Source organism: Rhinoraja longicauda, chromosome 3 (assembly GCF_053455715.1).
Source record: "Rhinoraja longicauda isolate Sanriku21f chromosome 3, sRhiLon1.1, whole genome shotgun sequence".
NCBI lineage: Eukaryota > Metazoa > Chordata > Chondrichthyes > Rajiformes > Arhynchobatidae > Rhinoraja > Rhinoraja longicauda.
Window position 1 is genome coordinate 28914794 of NC_135955.1, and position 12709 is coordinate 28927502.

The 12709-nt window shown below is 41.7% G+C and overlaps 1 protein-coding gene across 2 annotated transcripts in view; it reads right to left on the reverse strand.

The window, feature by feature from the left end:
* The window catches only part of LOC144591081 (MAM domain-containing protein 2-like), a 77146-nt gene that overhangs the window by 15158 nt on the left and 49279 nt on the right, over positions 1-12709 (reverse strand). For both annotated transcript variants that reach the window (XM_078395405.1, XM_078395413.1), the window contains 4 exons: positions 10025-10171; positions 5564-5826; positions 2511-2607; positions 1291-1443 (listed from right to left, as the gene is read on the reverse strand). In XM_078395405.1, coding sequence (XP_078251531.1) covers positions 1291-1443; positions 2511-2607; positions 5564-5826; positions 10025-10171 — 660 coding nt within the window. The remainder of the gene's footprint in view (positions 1-1290; positions 1444-2510; positions 2608-5563; positions 5827-10024; positions 10172-12709) is intronic.

Consider the following 12709-nt stretch of genomic DNA (forward strand, 5'->3'; position numbering starts at 1 on the left):
CTAGTGTAGTTGGGACATGTTGGGTGGTGTGGGCAAGTTGGGCCAAAGGGCCTGTATCACTTTATGACTCTATGTATGTGGGCAGGTGGGACTAGTGTAGTTGGGACATGTTGGGTGGTGTGGGCAAGTTGGGCCAAAGGGCCTGTATCACTTTATGACTCTATGTATGTGGGCAGGTGGGACTAGTGTAGTTGGGACATGTTGGGTGGTGTGGGCAAGTTGGGCCAAAGGGCCTGTATCACTTTATGACTCTATGTACGTGGGCAGGTGGGACTAGTGTAGTTGGGACATGTTGGGTGGTGTGGGCAAGTTGGGCCAAAGGGCCTGTATCATTTTATGACTCTATGTATGTGGGCAGGTGGGACTAGTGTAGTTGGGACATGTTGGGTGGTGTGGGCAAGTTGGGCCAAAGGGCCTGTATCACTTTATGACTCTATGTACGTGGGCAGGTGGGACTAGTGTAGTTGGGACATGTTGGGTGGTGTGGGCAAGTTGGGCCAAAGGGCCTGTATCACTTTATGACTCTATGTATGTGGGCAGGTGGGACTAGTGTAGTTGGGACATGTTGGGTGGTGTGGGCAAGTTGGGCCAAAGGGCCTGTATCACTTTATGACTCTATGTATGTGGGCAGGTGGGACTAGTGTAGTTGGGACATGTTGGGTGGTGTGGGCAAGTTGGGCCAAAGGGCCTGTATCACTTTATGACTCTATGTATGTGGGCAGGTGGGACTAGTGTAGTTGGGACATGTTGGGTGGTGTGGGCAAGTTGGGCCAAAGGGCCTGTATCACTTTATGACTCTATGTATGTGGGCAGGTGGGACTAGTGTAGTTGGGACATGTTGGGTGGTGTGGGCAAGTTGGGCCAAAGGGCCTGTATCACTTTATGACTCTATGTACGTGGGCAGGTGGGACTAGTGTAGTTGGGACATGTTGGGTGGTGTGGGCAAGTTGGGCCAAAGGGCCTGTATCACTTTATGACTCTATGTATGTGCCGAACATGATGCCAAGTTAAACTAATCCCAGTTAATTGGTCACCAGAATTTGGCCAATTAAGCAAGAAAGGAAGCTGAGGAATGGCCATTAATCCAATATAATGGCCGTTTCTCTCTCCATAGATGCTGCCCGCTGATTGTTTTGAGCATTTTTGAGTTTTTATTTCAGACTTTCAGCATCTGCAGAATTTTAGTTTTGGAGGGATGCTTACCTTTTCCCGGTATGGTCAGCACAGCACAAGGAACAGCAACAACTTGTGCTACAATAGTTTGAAAATGATCATTGACTTACAACTTACCTACCCCTGTGGTGTGATCCCCTTTGGGACCTGTGAAGGATGTTGGCGTGCTGCCTGTTCTTCGGTGCCAGTTGCTTCTGTCGTTGTGGTCCTGAATAAATCCACAATTATCCACGTCAAAATTGCACTTCCCTGGAGCAACCAGCCAGGAACCTGTAGGGAAAAGAAGTTCCCCTCAAGCTGCAAAAATGTGTCCAATTTTTTTAAAACGTTGCAGTCAATAAATACTTCTTAATATAGGAGTCCAAGAACAAAGGCGTCTGATAGAGCAGCAGGCCATTCAACCCTTTGAGACTACTTTTCCATTCAATGTGATGGCAACCTAACTCCCAAATACCTTCCTTAATGAACAGAGGACGGCCTCTCATTAAATTCTTGCGGTTTTTGGAGGGATGGCAGTGCACGGGAGGGGTCAGAGTCAAGCTCTCTGCCCAAGTTAGTGATTCGACTTTTCAGGTCCAGTTTCAAGGTCAGATCGGGACCCAGGAGATATTAGATTTCCTGACCTGCTACTTGACAGGTGTAATCAAAGATCCCAAAGGTGTAACAACCTGGAAGTTTGTTCCATACTACAACTTGCACTGAAAGTAGAACTGCTGCAGTAAGCATGGACTTGTGGAGAAGGATTGGGAGTTCCACATCACCTCCACAAGGGCGACAAATGAGAGCAATTCCAGTGGTGCTCGCACATTAGGACACACAAGCACAAATGTTGTTTGTGGTCACCGTTGTTTGCTGCACCATTCAGGGAAGGAAGAAAAATATGGATCTATCGGCACTTGGGAATAGAGAACCGTTGGAACTGGTGAAGGTCGCCCCGTCCCCTTGGCCAACCCCACCATTCAGTGAGATTGTGGGTGATCTACTACCCATCTCTATAAATCCAGAAGTCATTTTAAATTAGCAACTGAATCATCATCAATTACTATTTACAGAGGAAGAGTTCCAAACTTCTGCCTGTGTCCTAACCACTCCTGAAAGGACTGATGACCTCTGTTCAAGATTCTTCAACTAGACTCAAACCACACCTTAGAGGTGCAAATATATCTTAAAATTGCCATTAATTTTCTGATCCCAGCACACTGTCCGAAGTGATTATTCTAAGTATTAATCAAATCTCTACTCCACTGGTGGCCAATTATCCTGAGGTCTACGCCACTGTAAAATCAGGATGGATGAACAGTTTCAGCAAGTAATTAATATTTTGCCGCACTCAGTACCTCCAGGAATCTGACAATCCCCTTGGCTGACAACGATATCATCTAGTGCGACCTTGCCACAGTTCCAGAAACTCTTGCAAACACTGACAAAAACTATCTGGAAAAGAAAGAAAGAACAGTCATTACCTAAGTCAATTTCAGCATCTGCCACAAGTTTTTTTGTTATGTGACAGAATTCTTCTTTCATTCACCATTCACACTACACAAAGTTAAAAAAACAATTGGAATTCAGGTTAATAAATGGAAAATAGCATGTTTTAGCCGTTGCTATGGCCGGACAGACATAAACAGTTTTCATTTAATCGTTATCACAATTTAGGTAGGACCATATTTTAAATAGCTACAAAGGGACAGGAGGAGGTCATTGAGCCGGTGATCAGTGACATGATGGGCGATTTGTAGCTTAATTCCATCTTGCATTCTTTGCATTTGTAAACCTTTAGTATTCTTTCTTGAACAAAAATCTAGCATTCTCAGTCTTTAGATACTCGATTCTACATAGTCTACCCAGTCTACACAGCTTTTTGGAGCAGAGAATGCCACTTCCTTCTTGTGTGAAAAGGTTCATAGTGACCTTCCCACTGTACTCTAAGATTTTGCCCTCTTGTTCTACACTCCTCACCTCGATTGAAATAGCTTCTTCCTTTCTGACCTTTAATCATCTTAAAAATTACAATCAGATTAACCTTTAATCTTGTATACATCCGGAGTTAAAGTAACATCATGCATTTATTTAGTGCCTATTATCACCTCATAATATTTGCAGCCAACGATATTGTATTGCGAGAAAGAAATTATCCTGTTTACACACAGCACGACCTCCCACAATGTGACCATATAGTCTGTTTTCAGTGAGGTTAGTTGAAGAATGAAGAATAAATATTGGCTAGGACACCAGGAGAAACCCCCCTCAGTGTACTTAAGTCATCTGATAACATATGTAACATTCAGCCATGTGGTTGGACAATACGTAAATATAATATTTCACTTGAAAACTTTAGACTTGTAGACTTTAGAAATGCAGCACAGAAACAGGCCCTTCAGACCACTGAGTCCACGCTGACCAGCAATCACCCCTTACACTAACAATATCGTACACACTAGGGATAATTTTGCAACTTACCGAAGCCAATTAACCTACAAACCTGTACGTTTTTGTGGGCAGAAACCAGAGAACCCGGAAAAAATCCACGCAGTCACAGGGAGAATGTATAGACTGTACAGACAGCACCCACAGTCAGGATTGAACTCAGGAGGAGCATGGAGATCTCGTTGTGCTGTAAGGCAGTAACTCTACCACTGCACCAACCCAAAAAAATCTACCACTGCACCACTAAACAATTTAAACTGCTTTCACAGTACCTCCCAAACCTATGTCCACCACCAGCCATAGGAATGTGTGTGGTAGGTGCTTGAGAACATAGCTCCTTCAGATTACCTTCAAACACATGCTGCCTTGACTTGGAAATAAGCTGCTGCTCATTCATCATCGCTAGATCTAAATTCTGAAACCCCCTACATTACAGCATTGTGGGAATTTACCTTTTACCTGTGGACCTTGAACACATGGACAGCAGTGGCCTGGTGCAGCTCAGCATCAGTGCAGTCGCCAGACTTGGCAGCAGTATCATGAACCCATAAAAAATTAAAGGCTACATAAACACTATGTTACTTGCCTGACCACATCATTGATCCTCATTGATTATGCAAAATAATTTTCAAATTTCAATAAAAACAGAGAAGAAAAACGTTAAAGCTGATGAAATTATGCTGTTCTTCAGACTCTGAGTGGGGTTAACATTGCGAATGTATATGTTTGCAATTGGTACACAAGAGGTAATGTATATGTTTGAGTCCAGGAAAAACTTGAATTAATATAAAAGTGTAATTTGCCTTTTACAATTGTCAATTGTTCAACATATTTATTCTATGAACTACATAGTATGCGTGAAATCTTGCCAAATGCTTCAATGACCAGGTTTAAATTGAATTATTTTCATTGGCTGCTGGTTGCTGGAAGTAATTATAACAAGTCTAAATGGGAGAAAATTTGATAACATTAACAAATTAGAAACACAAATAGTGTTGAAAAAATCTTCAATAAAAAATATTTTGACATAGATATTTGGGATAAAAAGTGAGTGTTTTTAAATGATGATTAGCTCAAACATAACTGATCTAATGTTATTTCATTGTTGTATGGATCATCACAAAGTACCACAAGAAGAATTCTTGCCACTTGCTTTCATATTGCAAAAGCGCTGCTTTAATACTTGGATTTTATAGATGCTCTTCAAAAGCTGTGTCTTTGCCCTAAAATAGTAGTAGAGATGGAAGGACGGAGAAATATGAGGAGGAAATTCCACATCTCAGAGCCGTTGCAGCCGATGACAGAACTGCTAATGGTGGATTCATCAAATACACGGATATTCAAAAGGCTGGTACTGGAGGAGCACGGAGATCTTGTTGTGCTGTGTTGGAGGAAATGAGGTTCCACAGCTGGACAGAGGCAACACAAAGGAGAGTTAAGGATGAGAATTTTTAAATCAATATGTTGCCTAATCAGGAATCAATGTCGTCCAGCGAGCTCAAGGGAGATGAGTAGATGGGACTTGGTGGTCATGGAGAACAGTTTAGACTTTAGAGATACAGCACAAAAATAGGCCCTTCAGTCCACTGAGTCTGTGCCGACCAGCATTCAATAGCACTGCCCTACACACCAGGGACAATTTACAATTTTACCAAAGCCACTTAACCTACAAACCTGTAGGTCTTTGGAGTGAAGGAAGAAACCAGAGGACCCGGAGAAAACCCACCCGGTCACAGGGAGAACGTACAAACTCCGTACAGACAGCACCCGAGGTAAGGATCGAACCCAGGTCTCTGGTAACTCTACCGTTGCGCCACTGTAACGCCCTATTTTTTTAAAATTCTGATTTATTTAATTTTCTAGTTGCTCCAATGGGACTTGAACTCATATCTCTGCATCAATTAACCAACTGCCAGTCCAATAACTTGACCATTATATTACCACAGCCCCAAAAGTTGTTTACCTTGGTGGGCTCCAATCTTTGGAAATTAACCTCTGCTTGAATCCACATTCCAGTTGGTGATTTAGGAATTGTCAAAATCTTTTCCAGGACCTGGTCCATTTCATCATAGATATAAACAGCAAGGGCATCTTCTGATATAAAATGATTCAGTGCATAGAAAAATTGCAAGCAGTATTGGAAGTTGGCTAGTAAAAGCGGGCCTATTAGATGTGCCACGTACTCCTGGTGATATCCAAACTTTGCATGCGAAAGAAGAAAGCCACCTGTGAAAAATCAGAGAGTATCTGCTGCTGAAATTGCACAATAAATCCAAAGAAACGCAATCCTTAGAGACACCCGGGAGGCTGACGGAAAATTCATCAATCATGAATTGCTGAAAATTGCAGAAAATCTACTCCCATCAAATGCTGCCTCAAACTTATTTTTCCTCAGCTAAACTCGGAATTGTTCTCCTACATCTTTCAGTCACTTTCTTCCATAAATTCATGAGAATCCCAACATGTCCAGCAGGCAGCACTCTGCCTCTTCATTGACTTCACCAGATTGGAAACAAGCATGAGTTCACCCGATTCCTAGCTCACACCAGATCCTTTTCACCCACATCTTCTCCTGGAAGCCTCATCTTCCTCACTGACTCCAGGTCCCTCAGCATATAGAACAAAGAGCATAGAACAGGACAGCATAGGAACAGGCCCTTTGACCCATAACATCTGTGCTGAACATGATGCCAAATTAAACTAATCCCTTCTGCCTGCACATGATGCATATCTCTCCATTGCCTGCCTTTTCATGAGCCTATCTGAGAGATTCTTAAATGTCGCCATCATTATCTGCTTCCACCAACCCACTGGCAGAGCACTCCTGTACCCACCACTCTCCCTATGAAAAAATGCTCCACCACCTCCTTTAAACTTTCCTCTTTTCACCTTAAAGCTAAGCCCCCTTGTCTTTGATATTCCATCCTGGGAAAAATGGTCTCACTGTTTACGCCTCTGTTATGCCTGTTTACCCTGTTTATATACTTCTGTTAGACTTCCCGTCAGCTTCTGAAACTCCAAATAAAACATGTTTGTTCATTCCCTCCTTATGGTGAATACTCTCTCATCCACGCAGCATGCTGGTAAATCTCTTCTGCGCCCTCTTTAAAGCCTCCACACCTTTCCTGTAATGGGGCGACTGGAACCGCACACAACTGCAGACTTAAACTTTAAATCCTCAATGAGATTTTCTAAATCCTACACCCTTCTTTAACACTGTAGCCTCGTTCAGTCCTATAATCCTTGAAGATCCCCCGTCCCCACCATGTACAATTTCTACCTTCCACCAATGATGGCCATATCTTCAGACATTGTGACCCTAAAGCTCAGGCCTTCCCTCTGGTTTCTACCCACCTTCCACCCTTTCTGGATGAATGGACATGAAGGACAACCTCAGTGCAGATTTCAAAAATCTCATCATAAATTGTCAGACCATTTGCAACGAAATGGACAGTTTTTCACATGAGGTTATCAGTATACATGTGTCGGGAACCTGCATTGCAGGTAATTTAAAGTCATATAATATTCACGGTTACATACATGAGTAAGGTCATGCTTGCCTTTGCACATGTCTATTTGTGGAAGGAGATGCACAGACAAAAGTTAAACTCTAAAGGAAGGAGCTTAGCTTGAGACATTTGAAACCCATCATCTTAAACGCATCTCTGCTATTTGCCTCTTCACTCTGCAGTGGAGAGAGTGCCATGTTTTTCCATAATTTCTGTGTAGAGGTTTTTGAATCTCCTGTAGGATTTGTTAATATTTATGGTTCTTAGTTTGGATTCTAACCAGCTGTTCAAACCAAGCCAGGGTAGTCGAAGAACACAGCTGTTGTAGACATTAACGTTATGCTACCACATAATATAATAGCTCACAACTATTTCCAGATTTTATGTTGATGATTTTATGTTAATGTTTTATGTCATTTATATTGAATAAAAATGAAGATTTTTTTTCCACCAATTCCAGTGGTATTTAGTTCTCATTTTTGATGGCTGCGAAATGGATCCCTTTGCTGGCATCAGTTCCAAGGGTTTTGACATCCACCAATTGGGATGCCATCAAAATGTCTGATTGAGAACAGCCAGCCATGAAGTTAAAAGGCACAACTTTTAGCCAACACTGGGAATGTGTTTCAGAACTTGAAATAAAGATTGAAGCGTACACATCAGTTTAAATTGGTATCTGAAATATCAGGAATCTCAAAAAAATTTGAAGTCTCAAAAATTAAAGAAAAAAGTGATTTTGTGTTACTTTAAAATGTCAGCAGATTGAATCAAGTAATTCTTTAGGAAACTAAAAACCTATCCACCCAATGTTCACTGTGTCTACAACTCCTGTGTTTACACACTGCAACTGAGTTCAGACGTGATCTCTGTCTGATGTACAGTCACTGGCCTCATTAACTTGACTGAGAGGTGCTAACTTTCATGAAAAGGTCAAGTTCAAGTAATGTGTATTTATTTTTCTCAAGTTCATGCTTGTAATGACAGTAGTTCAAAGCATTTGGGCTAAATTCATCATTTTTTTGTTATTTTGAATGGTTTTAATGTTTGTTATTTAACGTCTTCCAAGGGCTCTGAAAGTAACACGGTTAAAAATGTGAAAATGTCTTTGACATCAAAGGCCACCAGGGCGGGACAAAAGGCTGGTCAACAGGCTCCACCATACGTGGCCTTGTCACTATTCTGCCTCGCAGGGGAACCAATGGCCAATAATAAAATGGGCCCTGTGACTGCAGCAGCAGGCAAGTGGAATTAGCGCAAGTACAAGTAAAGGTGTTGGGCCGATCGAATATGATCCACCCAACTAATTTTAAGATACTTATTTCGGGGAACTACAATCCATAAATGTAATATTTCTTTTTGGCCATCATCAGCAATTATGCTTATTTTACCACTGCATTTCATTTAGACTTCACGTAACAACATGTTACATTTTCTGCTTTTTTACAACAGAATACGTCGGTGACTCTCAATGGAATTTACAAATGCGAAACATTTATAATTTAGTTTAGTTTATTATTGTCATGTGTACCAAGGTACCAAGGTACAGTGAAAAGCTTTTTTGTTATCTGCTATCCAGTCAGCATAAGGACTATACATGATTACAATCAAGCTGTTCACAGTTCACAGATACAGGATAAGGGGTATGACGTTTAGTGCAAGGTAAAGACCAGTAAAGTCCAATTAAAGATAGGTTCGAAGGTATCCAATGGGGTACATGAGAGGTCAGGACCGCTCTCAAGTTGCTGAGAGGATGGTTCAGTTGCTTGATAACAACTGGGAAGAAATTGTCCCTGAGCCATTTCAGATTTCCCTGTGAGGCCAAAGTGGGAGTGGAAAGGAGAATTAAAGTGGCAGGCATCTAGAATCTCAAGGTCATCCCTGTGCAAAGTTCTCACTCTATTTGCCATTAGTGCCTCCAATGTAGGGAAGACAAAATTGTAAGCAACAAATGCAGTGCTCTACCTTGGACTATATTTCCACTTTCAATGTAATTTAATTCACTGCTCATAATATGGTCTCCTCTAAATTAGAGAAACTAAATCTTACAGAGGTGTATAAAATCACGAGGATAGATCGGGTAGACGCACAGTCTCTTGCCCAGAGTCAAGGAATCGAGGCCCAGAGGACATAGGTTTAAAATGAAGGGCAAAGGATTTGAATGGAATCTGAGGGGTAACTTTTTCACACAAAGGGTGGTGGGTGCTTGGAATGTTTAGGAAGCAATTAGACATGTACATGGATAGGACAGGCTTCGAAAGATGTGGACCAAACGCAGGCAGGTGGGACATGTTGGCCGGAGTGGGCAAGACGGGCTGAAGGGTCTGTTTCCACACTGTATCACTATATGACTGTATGACTCGATAAAAGCAGATTGACAGACCACTCTGCAAAACAGTTCTTTCAATCTGCAGGGGCGAGTTTGAGTTTCCAGTTCGTTGCCACTTTAATTCTCTATTTCACTCTCCTTCTGATTTATCTGTCTTTGGTATTTTACACTGCTCTAATGAAGATAATGTATGGTTCAAGAGCTGCACTTCATCTTCTGATTAAGCATAAAACTGCCTCCGGCTCCACTGCTACAGATAACCTTCATTTCCTGTTTCCAGGAGAACTGTCTAATTCTGATAACAAGTAATTAACTTGAAATATTACCTGTTTTCCTCGTTCTACAAATACTGCCCTGCCTTCAGACTATTTTCAGCATTCTCACAGTCAGAGAGTCGTACAGCATGGAAACAAGCCCTTTGGTCTAATTCATCCATGCCCACCTTATCACAATGGATGTTCTCTCAAAGTAAAGCCAGCATCCCCATAAAGATTTCAATCTGCTGATCATGCGGAATAATAAAATCCCTGCCATGTGCAGCAAGGTGTTCATTGTAACATGCATCATACAAATGTAACTTATATCTTACCCTTTCCACTTGTATGATCTCCAAATCGGAACGGATTTGGTTTCCGAATCAGTCTCGTCCATTTTGTATCATCAATGTGGTTTTGGGTATAATTGCAAAGACCTTGGTCAAAGTTACAATTTGCCACAGAAGGATCAAAGAACAGAGCTTGATTCAACAGAAACAGAAAATACCAATCAGCATCTCTCAGAAAGCATACATTTATAGAGTCATACACCGAGGAAACAGGCCATTCGGCCCACCACGTCCATATCAGAGAATAATTCCAAATCACATGATTTAAACATGCACCATCTCAATATTATTCACGCACCAACATCCCTGTCCAAATTGACTGTCACCACATTTATTAATGTCCAAGAAGCAGAAATAATCATAAGATAATAAGAGTTAGGAGCAGAATTAGGCCATTTGGCCTATCAAGTCTACTCCGCCATTCAATCATGGCTGATCTATCTCTCCCTCCTAACCCCATTCTCCTGCCTTCTCCCCATAACCTCTGACACCTGTACATCTGGAAATAAAATCTGAACTCACTAATATTTTGGTGAGCATCATAGTAGTTTATCAAACTGCCCAGGGTTTGAAGGAGTTTTAACGACCTACTTTAGTTTAGTTTAGAGATACAGCGTGGAAACAGGCCCTTCAGCCCACCGGATCCGCGCCGACCAGCGATCCAATTTTTACGTTTACCAAGTCAATTAACCTACAAACCTTTCTCAGGTGAGGGTTAAAATAGGAATCCACATCTACATGTTTGAACAAAGACATCAGGTGCTTTGGACTGCTGCTCAGTCAAGATCCCCTCCAAGTCACACGTCAGCCTGCCTCAGAAATATTCTTGTCACTGGATCTGGATCCTGGAACTCCTGATGGAGCAGCACTACATGAGAAGGTTTACCGGGAGGATGGCAGATGTTCCAGAAGGTCGCTCGCTATCACCCAAGCAATAAATGCTGGCCTTGTACATTCTTTATTACCTGAGAAGATGATGGCGAGTTACCTTCTTGAGCATCTGCAATCCTTCTGGAAAACATTCTCCCGCAATTGCAGAATCAGTTGGGATTTACGAGCCTATTGCAATCTGGAAACACTCAGGTCATGAACTGATGAACTGGAGGATATGGTGTTGTGGACTCACAACTGGAGAGAGACTGCTCACACATGTGCTTTGTGCAGTCTGAGAACAAAAGGGTTCAGTTTGATGGCAAGACCATGATTAGTAAATCAATTAGAAAAGATTGGATGGATAAATGCCACCCACGTCGGATAAAATAACAAATAAATATATTTGTCGTCAAGTTGTCGAGCACATCTGGGATGAGTGGGCATATCTTTGCCATTGTCATTAAATTGGATTTTAAGTTTGGCAAAGGTCATCACTTTGGTTTAATTTATTGCACAGAAAACAATACCAATAAAAAGTGCAAGAACGTCATGTACTTCTGGGCCTAATAACCCCATTCCCAGTGAGGTATCTTTTGGGAAAAAAAGCACAAATTGACATAAATTCATCTGTATCTGTTCCATCGTCAAATGAGAGACTTGCATTGATCCAAAGAAGGAAATATTTAGATTGGGCTGAAAAACTTGTTTAGAGAAATAGATTCTAAAAAGTTGAGACCGAGACAGATGTGAATAGACCTAACAATAAAAGAAGGTAAATGTTGTATATATGCAAGAGGCGTTTCATTTAGAGATACTGTGTGGAAACTGGCCCTTCGGCCCACCGTATACTAGCACTACCCTACACACTAGGAACAATTTACAATCTTTACCGAAACTAATTAACTTACAAACCTGTACGTCTTTGGAGTGTGGGAGGAAACCAGACCCCCTGGGGAAAACCCATGTAGTCACGGGGAGAACGTACAAACTCCGTTCAGACGGCACCGGTAGTCTAGATCGAACCCGGGTCTCTGGCTCTGTAAGGCAGCAACTCTACCGCTGCGCCACCGGCATTCTAGACACCCAGCCAAGGAAACATCATCCCGGCATCTATCCTGTCAGGTCCACTACAAACCTGTGTGTAAATGCAATCATCTTTCATTCTAAATTGCAAACAGTACTAGTTTGCTTAATTTCTCCTCATATGATAAACATTGTGTCCCAGGAATCATTTGGGTGAACCTTTGTAACATTTCCTCTCTTGCTCTGATATATATCCTATGATAAGGATGTCATGCCATTCTCAACATAAGGGGATGGGTCTTTTTAGGACAAAGATGAGACGAAATTTCTTCACTCAGAGGGAGTTAAATCTTTGGAATTTTAGTCTTTGACCATTTTATCGATTAACAGATTTTTGGAAATGGGTTTTCTTCAGGAAAGGAACATTGTGTTGAGATTAAAATTCAGCCATCGTATTATTGAATGGTAGGATCATCGCAAGGGGCTGAGTGGCCTTCTGTTGCTTCTATTTTTTATGTGACCCCCCCCCTCACTCTTTACCATTAACTCTGCCTGAGCTATTAAGTACTTGCAGAATATTTTTGGCTTTATCTTCAGATCATTAGTCCAGTCTTCGACATCAGTAGTGTGACTGGGTGCAGTCATTGAATTGCATGTGAACCAGGCTGCTTTTCACTGCCTCCGCACTCAACATTGAACTCCTCCACAGACTACAATCATCCAATTCAGTGACTGGGCATCAATTTCTGGAATTTTTAGAATTCTTTGTGTCTC